Source organism: Gavialis gangeticus, unplaced genomic scaffold (genome assembly GCF_001723915.1).
Source record: "Gavialis gangeticus isolate Ggan-Ray unplaced genomic scaffold, GavGan_comp1, whole genome shotgun sequence".
In the NCBI taxonomy this organism is placed as follows: Eukaryota; Metazoa; Chordata; order Crocodylia; family Gavialidae; genus Gavialis; species Gavialis gangeticus.
Genome location: NW_017729022.1, coordinates 149,412,577 through 149,427,701, shown reverse-complemented (window position 1 = coordinate 149,427,701; position 15,125 = coordinate 149,412,577). Strand labels below are relative to the sequence as shown.

At 38.1% G+C, this 15,125-nt stretch overlaps 1 protein-coding gene and 1 long non-coding RNA gene across 2 annotated transcripts in view; both read right to left on the bottom strand.

Moving 5' to 3' along the window:
- Window positions 1-9,502, bottom strand: part of LOC109296760 — a 15,808-nt gene extending 6,306 nt beyond the window's left edge. Inside the window, exons 1-2 of the long non-coding RNA XR_002097045.1 lie at window positions 9,488-9,502; window positions 5,192-5,472 (exon numbers count right to left, since the gene is read on the bottom strand). This is a non-coding gene — a long non-coding RNA (uncharacterized LOC109296760). The remainder of the gene's footprint in view (window positions 1-5,191; window positions 5,473-9,487) is intronic.
- CALM2 (calmodulin 2) lies at window positions 1,372-12,507 on the bottom strand. Its single transcript, XM_019516312.1, has 5 exons — window positions 12,402-12,507; window positions 4,877-5,020; window positions 4,693-4,799; window positions 3,691-3,826; window positions 1,372-1,991 (listed from the first exon to the last, which is right to left on the bottom strand). The coding sequence occupies exons 2-5, from the start codon at window positions 4,944-4,946 to the stop codon at window positions 1,963-1,965; spliced, it is 342 nt and encodes a 113-aa protein (XP_019371857.1). The 5' UTR covers window positions 4,947-5,020; window positions 12,402-12,507; the 3' UTR covers window positions 1,372-1,962.
- Window positions 12,508-15,125: the final 2,618 nt, after the last annotated feature.

Genomic DNA, 15,125 nt, shown 5'->3' with positions numbered 1-15,125 from the left:
AAAAAAAAAAAAAAAAAAAAGACAACCAGATTTCACAAGTGTAAAATTAACTGTACTTAACATCCTTGCAATTTAAATTTACAATGGTACCATTTTTCACATGACAGAGGGCAGAGAGCTCCTTTTTTCAAGAGTGCCACTCACATGCAGTGATGTATATCAGTAAGTTATCACAATGCTCGAGAAGCTAGTTCAGTTGTAGAGCTTCGGCAAGCTAGTCGATACCTTCCATATTTTGAGCTCATTGTCTTTATCCTGAAAGTCCAGAAATGAGGCTTCACAGCTTTATCCACAACTGGCACTCAAGTGAAAAAAAAAGAATGATAAAAACACAAAAATCCAAGATGTGAAATATGGTTGTTTTGCCTTTTAAGAAAAGGCCTCCTGTATTTTCTCCCTATATCCATCCTGTTGTTACTTTTATTTCTATCTGCTACCAAACTTGCAGCAAATTAAAATGCCACTTATTTCTTGGAAAAAAATGGTTCGGATAAAACTTGAAATAGTTCCAAGTCTATTAGGATTAAGATAGTGCCCATGTTCAGAATTTCTCATGGGTATATTGCATAAGAAGTTTGTGCAAGTAGTACTGTGTACCAATCAGAAGTTTAAAATGTGAACTTAACTCTACAAACAAAGCCACCCACCTGATTGAATGAGTATTTTCATGGGACTGTAGTGGGATTTCCATCTATGGCTTAAGCAGGTCAGATCAGGACTGACTTGTCACACAGGCATTATTAGAGCCATATGCATGGTTTCAATCCTTGGGTTACGACATTAGATTGGGAACTCAGCTTTCATTTAGAATACTGTAAACCTAATCTGTGGACTATTTTGAAGTTGCTAGTGGGACAGAAATGAGTGCTCTCCTTAAAGATAATTAAAAGGAAGCAATATGAGTCACGATAACCAAAACATCAAGGGCTGTCAAAAAAACTCAGCATGCTAAATGCTGTCCAAATTAGCAACCTTTGCTTCAAGGCAGAGGCTTGTTAGCCAGACAGAGTAAGGAAACCAGAGGTAGAGAATTAGTGCTGGTTCAAGTGAGGTTAATTTACTTCATCTTACTCGTATCATTGATAGTCATTAGCAAAAAAGTTAAAACAATCCACAATCACACCAACTGTTAAGGCAATAAATTTAGAAAGCCACCTGAACTCCTTGCAAGGACATTTATTTAAATCTAGCATTAACATGAACATAAGCAGCAGACACTTGTCAGTTTCCATGTGCCAAGCTCCTTATATTGAACAGATAGACAGTCTATCTTAAGAGGCAAACTAACTCAGCTACATGCCGAGGCATTTAGATTAATAGCAAAGTTGCTAAACACTAAGTAATTCAAAGGATACATTGAAACCATATGGGTAAATTGTAATTTTTTATTGGAAAACAAATATACAACTTGGAATGGATTTGAGGCAAATTGTGCCATAAGCAGATTCTCTTGAAAATAAGTGGCTAAACAAAGTTTAAAAAGCATAGTAACCATAGGAGAAAGAAAAAAAAAAAAATGTTTTCTGGTACAAGACCAGCAGTACAAAAAAAATTGTGTACGAGTACCTGGATAATACACCCGTTTTGCAGTAGTGCAACTTTTAAAGTTTCATATTGTTGACTGTCAATAGTCCACACAGAGTTAAGACTCCACATTTCAACATGTTGAATACATGTTGTTCCTTCACTTGACCAACTCCACTTAACTTTAGATGTGCAGAAGGGCTTAAATATCCAGAGTAAGCCACATGCAACATTTGTTACTTAGATCAATTTTCCAAAAATCAGAACAATAACAGGAAGATAAAGGGAGAAGAAACATGAAGGAATGGAGTTCTAATTACTATACATGCATATTCTTTTGACAGTAAGGGAAAAAACCTTTTACAGATAAGTTACAAACAGAGAAAAGGCAAATAAACAATTTTGTACAAGAAATTTAACACATTCTGTACAATGTCTTCACTTCGCTGTCATCATTTGTACAAACTCTGCAAAGAAAAAAAAAAAAGCTGTATAAGTACTTTGCAATGTTAGGATCCTTAGGCAAAGATTTCTTAAAAAGTGACCACAAATTTGTGAATCTTTATTTTAGATCTGTGCCAGTAAAGGAACCTTGACACTACCACTGATCTCCCCAGTGCCACAGGTATAGCTCTATGGTCTACTCGGAAGAGTAAGTCCCGGAACATTTAAAAGACTAACTTGCTTCTCAGTCCAGGTAGTTTACACTGAACTGTATCCATGTCACAGCAGTTTTCCCACACATTTCTTCAGGTGACCTCTAAAAGGCAGAAAACCCCCACACCCAACTACCATAAGCTCAAAAGCCTGTTCTGTACAGAAGTATTTTAAAGTCAAATCAGATGGAATACGGATAAGTGCCAGTGGGGGCATCCTGGAGCACTGAAAGATATAGAATGCATGTTATTCTCACCAAGTTAGCCACTGGAGCAGCACAGGAAGGGGACCTACTCAAAAACAGCTGTTCTTTGAGTCTCAGAGTAGGGAAGGAGAAAGCATCTTCAAATTTCATGAGCTTTTTCTATTAGCCAGGTTTTAGACCTCCCCATTTCAGACCCCTGAAGGAGGGGTAGCTGTGTGTAAAGGAACAAATACTAGCACTCCAAACTGGTGCTTAGACTGGAAGTGTACACAAGAAATGTTGTTTAGTTATGACTTTAAAGACTTGCTCTGCAAGTAGAAACTTTCTACAGAAACCAGTCCAGTACCAACTGTATTACATCTGAAAAGTAACTGTTAGAATAGGTATTATTTGTGCTTCATTCTGTACATTCCAAATTCTTGAACAGGAGCACTAACTTATTTATGCTTTTACTGAAAGAAAGAGAAGAGAATTTTGGCTTATTTGCAGCAAGTGTATTATATCAAGTTAAATGGCATCTCAATCTAAAGCTTAAGGTTTAAGAATTTAAGCCAAACAATAATATACCAAGCTACAATGAATTGGGGTGGTATTTAAGATCAAGTGTTTTCACACTACCACCAAGAAGAGGCAGAAAAGGCATTTAGGATTCAATATGTGTGAATTAAAAAAGAAAAGGGACAGGAATTGAGGAAAGCAGCTGCTACTTAATTCAAGTGAAAAGGTGACAGGATAATACTATAAGTATGGTTTAAGCTGTATTTTTTTTTATTTAAAAAACCCCACCAAACAAGGGCCTGCTTCTTCTCTACACAAGATTACTAGACCTCACAGGTTGTAAGAATTGAATCTTTAGTTTAAAAAGAAAAAAGTTACTACCTGCTGGCATTCCCTTATTTATTCCCCTCCCAAAGTAAATAGCTTTTGTTAAAGCGCAGTTCAAATGCAATACAACATCAATCCTTTTGATTCAACTAGTGCGATACAGGCAAACAAGTAAGCTTGCCAAAATAAGCAAAGCTAAAGTCTTTAAAAAACAAACAAAGAAACCAAAACACCCCCCAAAACTACAACCTTAAAATGCCACTACAGGTCCACTACCACCATTTATTTTGCCCTAGAAGCACAAAAGCCTTGTTAAAAGTAGAGACAGCTATGATGGGAGCCTATGAGCTGGTAGCTTTTGAATACCACTCCCAAGCTATGCAATTTCATTAAGCTGATATTTTCAGAACATGTTTGGGATGGAAACTGACTCCCCCCCGCTCCCCCAAGAGAATTAATGTTTTTGCAGTAAAGCTTACCTTCATAGTTTACTTGACCATCACCATCAATATCTGCTTCCCTAATCATTTCATCAACTTCTTCATCTGTTAACTTCTCTCCAAGATTTGTCATCACATGGCGAAGTTCTGCAGCACTAATATATCCATTCCCATCCTAGAGTAACAAGTTAAAGAGGTGTTTAAGAAGAATTGTTTACTAGGCTGAGTGACCCTTATGTACAGCATCTGAGTATTTAGGGAAATATATTTTCTAAAAGGGAGTAGGAACAGCTTTGAATTGCTCTCCCAGAGCCACTATGTATTATGGACCATACCATGTATTTTTTGATCATATCAATCATGTTTGGACCAAGAAAGTAGTGAAGAGCCAAAACTGGGGAGGGAAGAATAGAAGAAGAAGATAGGAAAAAACTGGGTGGGGAAAAAAGTCTGTTTTGAATTTAAAGGCACCTTTAGAAATTAATGTTCTGCTACACTAAAAGTCAGCAAGACAAGATGAGGCTAGAAGATGTACTGTGGGGGGGGCAGCAAAGAAGAGAAGGTTAATATACATCTGTCTGTTCAGGTACAAACAAATGCTTATTGCAGGGGCAGGCAATTTTGGGCAGAGGGCCATTTGCTGAGTTTTGGCAAGCCATTGAGGGCCACATATTACATTTTAAGGGCCCTGGGGGCTGGACAGAATGGCCTGGCAGGTTGTATCTGGCCTGCAGGCCACATTTTGCCTGCCCCCTGGCTTATTGCAACATGACTTCAAATTTTGTTTTTGTTTTTAAAAAGGAGAAAAAATATCCTACTTGAGGACCTAAGTACAGCAACACCCCTCTCAGCTATCCTAGGTATTGGACTGCTATCATTTAGGTTAATGTCCAACCCTCAATTCACAACATAGATGGATGGTCCAAATGATACCACAACAGAAGTTCCAGATAACTAGCAACTAAAAATAGTTTCCACTAGACTAAATATGCCACACAGTGAGAGTCTAGTCAGCCCCTCAAGCCGTGTACAACATTTTACCTTATCAAACACACGGAATGCTTCTCTAATTTCTTCTTCACTGTCTGTATCTTTCATTTTTCTTGCCATCATTGTGAGAAACTCTGGAAAGTCAATGGTGCCATTGCCTATGAGAAAGTGGGATAGTTAAGTCACTGAAAATAAACTTGTTTTTAACCAATCAACTGCTACATAGAAACCTTACCATCAGCATCTACTTCATTGATCATATCCTGCAATTCCGCTTCTGTTGGGTTTTGACCAAGTGACCTCATCACTGTTCCCAACTCCTTTGTTGTTATAGTACCATCACCATCCTTGTCAAATAGTGAAAAAGCTTCTTTGAATTCTGTTTGACAAAGGGAAAAAAAAAAACCAAAGTGTTACTTCAACAACTATGAACTTAAGTTTGAATCATAAAAGTTCAAAAGAAAAAACAACAGCTTAAAAAAAGTTAAAAACAGCTATGAATTCTTGTTTTGTTAGGCAAGTTATTGGTTGCCTGGTGTAAAACAAGTACTAAAACACTTGCCCTGGAGCCCTATTCTTTGGTGGAAAGCAGTCTAGAAGACATGGATGTGGACAAAGGGGGTGGAAGGGGAGGTGTCAGTCAGCCTGATTTGCCAAATGTTTGTATGAAGGTTAGAAGTAGATCATAAAATATAAGAATTTTACATTGCAATTTTCATCTGGAACTGAAGTCTTGAAATATATGAATGGCAAGTATTCATCTCATGAGGATATAATATTCCAAGTACAATAAAAGCAAACTCAAAGTTGTGGTAAGAGTAGATAAAACACCTTCCAGTGCTCAAGATAAGTCACAAAATAAATATGGTAAAAAAAGTCCAAAAGTATTTTTCTATGAAGTCTTGTCCTCAGTTTTCCAGGTTTTGTTTTGTTTTTTTTAAACCATGTAGTATTAAGGGGCATTATGCAGAGCATGTCTACGTGAGATGCTTCAAGCACACCAGACATTCTACTGCACATTAGTGCAGCAGGCAAAACCAGTGCTAATGCACAGTAGAATTAAGTCTACTGAATATTAGTGTAAAAAATAAAAACAAAAAAGCACCAATGCTAGCATGCAGTAGCACCAACTATAGTGCATTGTTATTACAGGTACTAAAAGCTTAGTAAGCCATAATTATGGTGCATTAATGAACATGTACACAATGCCCACTGTAGCTTAACCTAGTCTAGTTCTCCATCTGCTGATCAAGCAATTAGTAACATACTTGAAAGGCCAAAAAGTCCCACTTACAAAGGTTTTAAAAACAGACATGTAGCTCATTATTATAGTGATATGTCCAAGTAAACATTAAAATACTGTTTAGCTGTGTATCACACTTAAATTCTCAAAAGCACCAAGATAAATCCACTAGGTATGATCAAAAACTCATAAGAATTGAAGTGTTTAATGTTTAGAACAATCTTAGCAGGAAGAGTTTCCAAATAGAAGAGTGGGGTGTATGGAACTGAGGCTTTATTAGCAGTCTCTTCCTATGCTGCTCTGACTCTGTAGTTATCATCTAGTAAGCCCAGGTGGGTTTGAAGGGGCTGATTCAAGGAGGTTAGCCAAGCCTCCCCACAAATAGCCTTGTGGCTCCTGGCAGCCCTGTCTTGTTCTCACAACAATCCCTTGAGAACAGTAATAAGCAGAGGTAGCTATCTATCCCTGCTGCAGGACTTGTGCTAGTGTGGCTATGTGGCTCTGTTCTGGGGCTGGCATGTATTACTGTGCTATGCATGGCAAGAAAATCATGAGGCAGGCCAAATTTGGGACTAAACCTGGAGAATCTGCTCTAGATCTAAAAACCCAAAATACATTTCTAAATCATGGTAAAGCCATGCTGAACCAACACCCCTGAAACTAGAGGGACAAGAATTCTGGTGGGTGACATCTTTCACAGTATCTGCCTCAGGCCTCATCTCCTGAGGAATAGGAAGATACCAAACAAACAAACAGCTTGCCTAGATCCATCCTAGCAGTACCAGTTAAGAGAGTCACCCATAAGAATTTACCCTTTTCATGCATCCCCCAGATTGCAATGGCAACATCACCTCAACCCTTCCAGAAGGAAAGGGAATCTTGATGATAGCCTTTTTCTACATTTAAAGTAAAGAAAAAGAAACAAAAAACACCTCAGGAATTACTGACACTTGGCAAAACTGTGGGATAGTTTATATTCAGCTTCCACATATTCAGTTCTTACTTTTCGTTACAATTAGCAATGGAGCAATCCATCAGAATTGAATAATACAACCATGACCATTTCTAGACAATTCTGGGTAATCTTCATTTTGGTGAGTGGGCTATCCAAGGTAAAACACTGACCAGTCAAAGCTGTGGCAAGAATCAATTTGGAGAGACTGGAGTTTTGCTGCTACCTCAAACCAAAATGTAAGGTGCAATACCTTCAAGTACTGCCACAAAATAAATAGGCAAGTTCTTATAATATCCCTTTATAAAAGTACATACAACCCATTTAGTTATATTCCAAAAATGCTTGCCTTTGGCAAGAGGCAAGTGATCTAAACTCATAATTTAGGCTGATTTTAATGAATAATTCCCAATTTTGAAGCTTGGCAACCAAATTTAGAGAATTTCGCTAATTAAGCATAATTGCATGATTAATTTATGAGAGTCCATTACCTCTTGCTGCATGTCTGAAAGCAAACTTTTCAGCAACTAATTGTTTCTCCAAAATTAGTAAAATCAGCTAGCACTGAAGCCTATGAATGGTTAGGAAAACAAACAGCTTTCAAGAGGTAGATTTTCTCAGAATCAACTATCATCCAAACCCAAGTCAGGTGTAGTCATGACAAGATGCTATTCTCCATCCAAGTCCATTAAAGTCTTATTTTGCATGCTGAATAAGAGGCAACATAATACTTACGTTAACATCTGCATCAAGTGCAAAGTAGTAAAGTACATTTAAAATGCAAGTTTAAGTTTAAAGCATCAACAGAAAGTTGCAAGGAGCATAGTCCTTCCCCTATCAAAAACTACCTCTACTGCATCGCTAGTCAAACTTTTTCTATAATGATATAGAAGAGCCCAAATGTGTAAAGGTGAATTCTACTCTAGTAACAACTTTTGAAGTATCACACAAATGCAAGATTATTCTTAAGCCAAGGAGTAAACACCACCATCTTCCCTAGATCTTGTACCAGCACAAGCTGTGCAAGTAGCCTCAGGTGAAAGAATACACCTCAGAAAGACCAGTCCAAGGGTGTCTAAAAGGCAGTCAACTACAGCTGAAACCACAAAGGAAAACCTTGACACCTCTGGTAGAAGAGAACACGTTCTTGGTGACCACAGCTACACAACTCCACAACTGCTTTGGCAAGCCAACTTGATGCAAACTGGAGTTTTCATTTGCCATTTTTAAAATTTATTGATTTCAATTTGTTACCATTATATCCAAGTTAAAAGTTCAGTTAACTGATCCAAAGCACCATGGCAACTAGACCGAGACCCATCTTCAATTCACACAGGGCAGAGACCATAAAAATCTTTTGGTAATCCAGGAAAAAAGTCCTCAGAACTACTTTTGAGAGATTGTTCCAAAATGTAAGAGTTCCCTGAAAGTGGATTAAGTTTGCTGGTTTGCAATGATCCATGACAACTGCAAGATACAAGCAGACTTTATGAACAACTATGTTGTCCAGAAGACCAGGTCTGTTGCATCCAGCCTTGAAATCCTGCAAAGCAAGGTTTGATTTTTCAGTGTTTCCTCAAGTTATTTTGCTGCCACTTTTCAATAACCTCCAGTGGGAGTAGACAACTGAGATTAGAAGCAGATGCATTTAGTTGTCAGGCCTTTGCTCAAGAGACTGTTCTAAAGGATCACCTGGAGACATACTACCAGCTTAATGCCATATTGGAAGAATTCACTAGAAGGACACTGCCTAAACTGCAGGAGCCAAAAAGAATGGTTCTTCTTCACAGGCAGTAAGCCTGTCATTTCTAAAAGTTAAAAAAGCAGAAAGTGGTCTACTATTTTTATTGTTCTGATCCCATTCTCCCCCAGAACAAAAAAAGCCATCTTCAAGTCTCTAAAAATTTTATGTTGGTCTACTCCCCAGATCAGATTTCTCAAATAATACTTCGTCTTTCAGTACTCTCAGCTTCAACTGTAATCCTAAAAATCAAAAGATCAAACATTATCTTGAGTCTTTTCATGTGCAACACTGCAGTTACAGCAAGTGAAGGCCACATGGATTCCCTAAGCAATTACCAAGTCAAAAGATTCCAACATGGACTTCAGATGTTTTCCTGAAGCAAGTAACCACTAGTTTCTGTACAATTATGATGAATTCCAAAATACTGTCATGCATTCAAGGAACTCAGACTGATCCTTGCCACTACCTCTTCAACCTTCTTTCACCAAGGTGTCACAAGGACATACATGGGTAAATCACAGGAGATCAAGTTCAAGACAAGTGTCAGTCAACTGGCCTTCTGCACAGTAATCCTCCAATGGCCAGCAATAAAAATGTTAGATTTAAAGTTGCTTTTTTTTTTTTTTTTTTTTAAGGTCTTAAGCTCCTTGTAAGAGTCTAGTTGTCATGGCAGCCAAAGACTATGAGGTATACATACTAAATTCCAGATATACTCTTTAAGACGACTGTCAGAATTCCAACAGCTCTAGCAGCAGCCAATGCTAGTTTTATGCCCATCCTGTGAATTTAGGGATAAATCCATTTTCAGGCAAGTAGCCTCTACTTGAGTCAGGCAGTCAATTGCCTCTTGCCATTTCTCCTTCAAATCATGCTGAACCCCAAGCTCAGCTGAGGAAAAATATAGGACAAACAAAACACCCCAAAACAAAACTTATCATTCCCTGGTCTCATCCAGGTTCAAATCATGGAGTCAGTCATCAAGTCAGGATCAATTCCAGGGGAAGGGGGAGAGGGGGCAACTTAATTAAATCACTGGCTTTACTTGAAGTATCTCAGTATAAAAGTTCAGTCCCTCTGGTAAATTGATGAAAACAGGCAAGTTGATGAAAGCAGGTTTGAAGAATGCAAGAGGCATTTGGATTTTCACATCTGGCTTCCCAATCAGATTTGCTTAGCAGCTATCAATTTTGCAACTTCAAGTAGATTTTCATTTTCCACATCACCTAAAGGAGGTTCTCCTATAAAAAGAAGGCATCAGTTCTGATGAACTGTAAGACAAAACAGAATTCAGTAGATTCCTTGCATTGGCTCTGAAATGCTAGAAAAAAAAGTCAACATTTGTTGAACAAGCCATCATATTAAGTCAGATCTTTCTTACTAGTAATGGACACAAAATACCGCCAGCCAAATACATACTTCCTAAGGGCAATTTTCCTACCAGACCCTACCATTATTCACTTCAGGAGTTCCAGGATATTGAAAGAGGGCATGCCCTGGCACTTGCTAACTCTGTAGCATAAACCAAGACTATCAGATAAGTGTTTCTTGAAGCTTTTCTTCCTCAATCTCTACAAATTTTAGACAGCCATTTCTCCCATCTTTCACTTATGCAAGAACTGTATTGGTGTCCAGAGGATTTTCAGTGGCTCTTCTTCTACATGAAGCGTACATCAGTCCCACATGAAAGACCAAGTTTCTCATGTCAAGTATATCCATGAGGAAGTGTTCTAATGTGATGGGGGTCAACAGTCCTGGCAGGCATGCCCAAAATGAGCCCCAGTCTCCAATCACCACTAATCCCCTTCCTCTGGGCCAATCTGCTGTGCTGCTTCCTGCTAGGTCTGCCACCACACTGCTAGTCCTGTCCTGAATCTGCTGCATGCTACACAAAGGCAGCCCCTGCCACTTGTGGCATTCATGCTGCAGGTTGGCTACCTCAGCTGTAGTGCCCTGAACGTAGTATTCAAAACACTATGACAGGTGTCAAAGTGTTAAATGCACAAACTGAAAAAAATCTAGCTACTGAGACTATCAAAGTTGGCCCATTTGAATCAACTAAGCATTATTTGAAGGATCTCACCAGATTTGATAAGTCCCAGATCTGAAAAGATCTCAAGAGCCTTATTTATTTTTTAGTAAGGCTATCAACATGCATCTTGGGCCTAAAATAAGGTCAGATATTGAACTTCTTGCATATACTTAGGTCCACAGTACTGAAGCAACCCAAGCCTTAAAGAGATGAATACTTAAGTATAAAATTAAAAAGGTAATTAATATATCAAATGGGACTGAAGTCTGTTCTGGCAAAAAAAGCCAAACAAAAAGAAATACAACTTGACAGCTTTTCTTTAGCTTAGACCTTGAAGCATCCAAATATGAAAACCCAACAGCATGTTTATTTTATTGCTGTAAAAAACTGTTCTACAAGGTCAGGACAAGTCCAAAAAAACCCCAACTTTAGAAATAAAAGAATAAATTCACCTCTCAGCCAAAGTTACATACAAGGCTCTCTAGCAATTCTTCAAATTGAAAAACGTTCTTAAAAAACAAACAAACAGTCTTCTCTCTAAAGCAGTGGTCTCCAAACTTTTTTGATTGCACACCCCTATCAGTAAAAAAAATTGAGCACCCCCCCAATATATGTATATTTATTTATAAATTATAAAAAAAAAAAAACACACATGACTGTCTGACATACAGACCAAGTGAGGGTGCCAGTGTCAATCCATACATTAAATATTAGTAAAGCTTAATTTCTCTCTTTTTTTTTAAGATAAAAATAAAGAGGAGTTTGAATATTTTCTTCCCATACCCCAATGGATCATCTTGTGCACCCCCTGGGGTGGGTTCACCCCACCTTGGAGACCACTGCTCTAAAGGACACCCCCAAAAGGTGTCAGATATACTGCACAAGACAGTTGCAGGCATAACATTCATTTCCTTTAACTGTGAGTTTGATGCTTGAAGAGCAATAATATACAAGTATCAGCCACCATCATTTATTATTCTGGTAACACACAAAAAACAAATAAGAGTGTACCATTTTATACGAGTCACAACCTGGCCATCTCAAAAATAGTCTTTATTTCACTTACTTCTAGACAGGATTCCTTACAGTAATCATTAGTTTAATAGCATGACTCAGTCAAAAAAAAATGCACTACAACACCCCCCCCCCAACATTAACTAGTTAAATTGCAACTCAAGATTCAAGTTCTGCATTGCCAACAAGACGTTATACCAAAGACAGCCAAAAAACAAAGAGTTCTGGTATGTCTTCTGCAAGAGCCAAATCAGATTCAAGTAACCTTTCTTGGACTGACAAATAAAGAGGTAACTGAAGTCTGTTACACCATCATACTATTAGTAAGCAGATTTCTCAGTTTGGTCACTTGAACTAAATGCCTTGTGTACTTTTTGCAAGCTCACCGAGCTGTATATACATTGTAAAGTCTTTAGAAGAAAGGCCATCTCACTCTGCCACAAGTCTACTTTGAAGAGATTTAGAGCAATTTAGCAATACCTCTCACCAATCTGAGGCTGTGATATCAATACACAAAACAAATTAGGATGGTAACCTCTCTACCCCTGTCTGTTTGTATTAATACTGGAATTATTATAAGCAGCTTGTATGCAATGTTATTTTAGTGAAAAACCAAGCTTCAGGTTCTGCTTCACATACTTAAGAGATGACTTTTCTATTTATACTAAATAAAAGATTTAAGTTACTCAGTTGCTAAAATGATCTATCATATTTGTGTTTGATATTAAGATCAATGACACTGCCAATACAATGTTTACCTGCATAGATGCAACCTTACCTGCAATCTGCTCTTCTGTCAGTTGATCAGCCTGCAATATAAAGAAAACAGTATTACCATTCAGCAAGACGTTAGGGAATGAATTAAAATTTATGCCTCAATTGCTTCTGCAGGTATTTCAAGGTAGTTTCTCTTTGGTGCTTACTTTGGATTCCCTACTTAATCCCAAAGATAGGTTACCAAATTTTAAAAAGGCATCTTCTTTGCTAGGAAGTTACAACACATACATACCTCAATTAAGAGAGCTTGCTACCAATAGTTTCCTGAGCTGATCTAGGTCATCTAATACTTAGCCAAGTTAAAATATCAAGCAGTTATCAAGAACCTACATCCAACTACATTCCCCTGAGCTTCAGTTCCCTTAACCTGGTGTTAAAAAGCAAACATATGAGTACAACTAAAGTAACAAGTCCTTACCTACATGCAGCATCTTTAATCTGTCCTGTGTTCTCCTGCAAGTTTCAGATTCAAACTAAAGCCTATTTTGAAGGGAAACCCAAGCAGTAAAATGGCCCCATACACAGCTGCTTTATTTTATGTATTGCGTGACCTTAAATTTCAGGCATGATTTAACACAGTGGTTTTCAACCTGTGGTCCATGGACTCCTTGGGGTCCACAGACTATGTGTAAGGGATCCAGAAAGATGACAATGGTCAAAAGTATGTGGACACCCACACTTACAATTTAAAGGGGTCCACAAATGAAGAGGTTGAAAACTACTGATCTAAAACCCAACATAACACTGCCAACAATAGTCAGTATAGAAAACTGATCAAGAAAAGTGTGTTTAAAATGTAATACCATTCAAGTTTTTGGCTGACTATATATAGCAGCTGAAGTTCAGTAGCTAAATGCAACTGAAGTTTGTTTCAAAGATACAAATACATATTCATTGGCACTTTAAAGCCACAAACCAAGACAGCCACCCTGTACTTAAAAAAAAAAAAGAAAAAAAAAAGAAAAAAAGTGCAGGAATTTCTGAAAGACCTCCCTCAATTTTCAAGCTCGGGTCACCTTCAAACAAACTTCAGCTGCTCGGCTCTTGCAAAAAACCAAACAAAAAAAGCCAACCAAACAAACTTCATTAAAATTCAACTGACAGAAAACAAACCTGAAAGATTGTACAGAAGCCTTAAGAAAGAGCCCATTGCATGGACAGCTAGAATCAATACCTAGAAGCAACTGCTTTTCTATCCCCTTATTAGTAAAGCAACTGATTATAATGTGGATCAGTAAAACTGAACTGTCTTGACAGAAAGGACTACATACAGCTTCATCTTGCTGACCAAGTTGTCTGACTTTTTTGGTTTCTTAAAAACCAAAAATTCATTTTGCTCCTGCACAGAAGTCTGTTTAGGCAAGAATAAGATTCACTTCATCTAATGTGGAAAAGGGAATAAAAGGGTTGTTTGTGTGTTTTGTCTTTTTTAAAAAGAGGGACAATTCTATACAAGAACTACATATTGCATTAAAGTTAATAACTTACTTGGCACTTCAGAAAGCTGGGTTTACATAGATACAGAAGGGGAATCTACCTACAAATGTGAATACAAGTTCAGTATCTGAAACAAAAGCTAAAACAGCTGCTGGTTGCAGGCAACTGAAAGATAAATGCAACACTGTATGGACTTGGGATTAAGCACACACTAGTCCAGAATTTACTGCAAACAGTTGCAGAATAGGCCAGGCAGTATTCACTGGTAAAATAGCAGGGATGCTGCTTTGCTACCCATCCCAGCTAACAGTGGTTAAGCTCTTCCTAGCATGCTAGCCAGTTTGGTCAGATTCAGTCATACAATGCTACAAAGCTTTTTTTTAAGTTTTGACATTTGAGTGTAGTGCCAGTTAGTTGAGATCAGATATTTGTTTGCCTGGGGAGTATCACCTAGCACAGAGCAGTGCCAAACAAATCCTATCCTCCTAGCTACTGCCCCAGCAGTTCAAGTGGAATAAAAACAGAAGCATTCCATCTGCACAGAATGATTTATAACCTAGAGCTTTCAGTGTTTAAACTTGCTCATTTAAACCTACAGGTAAGTCACTTAAAAAAAAAAAGTCCTACTTACTGTTATGGAGGTCATACATTTGTTAAATTTAATAAAATCTCCAAGTTAATCAATCAGTCTGTTTAAAAAAACAAAACAAGAAAACCCCTTCCCTTCTGACAATCCATAGCACATCAATAGATCAGTATCCAGGTATTTTATCCTATTTGCTAGTACTGAGGGCCATGCCATGGGCACAGGGTTTGGAATCAGCTAGGCTACTGAAGCTTCAGATGCATGACAATGAGATAAATAATGCAGTGGAATTGTACTGGAGGTGGGGCAGGACTGAACAAACACCATCTGTACCCTGCAGAGCAGGGCTCTGCAGGGACTGCTGCGCAACAGCAATGGAGGGCGGGGTCAGCAAAACTGCTGGCAAGTGGCTTCACCAGTCACTTCCACCTGATACAGTTGAAAGGCATACAGCAGATGTTACTTCAACCCTGAAGCTCAAATAGCAGCTACAAAAGGCTACATTTCTTTAATGGCCTTAAGAAAAGCCCTCCTCTCAGCATTTGATCTGGTTGCTCATGTGTACCCTGATGTCAGGATGCAGACTTTTGATAATGCACAACTTTCAGAAACATCTGCTTAGATCTTCCAGAACAGCCAATCATCTGTCAGTTTTGTAGCTATTTGACTTGCTGGTAACCAGCTTTATGATGTTCTGATACA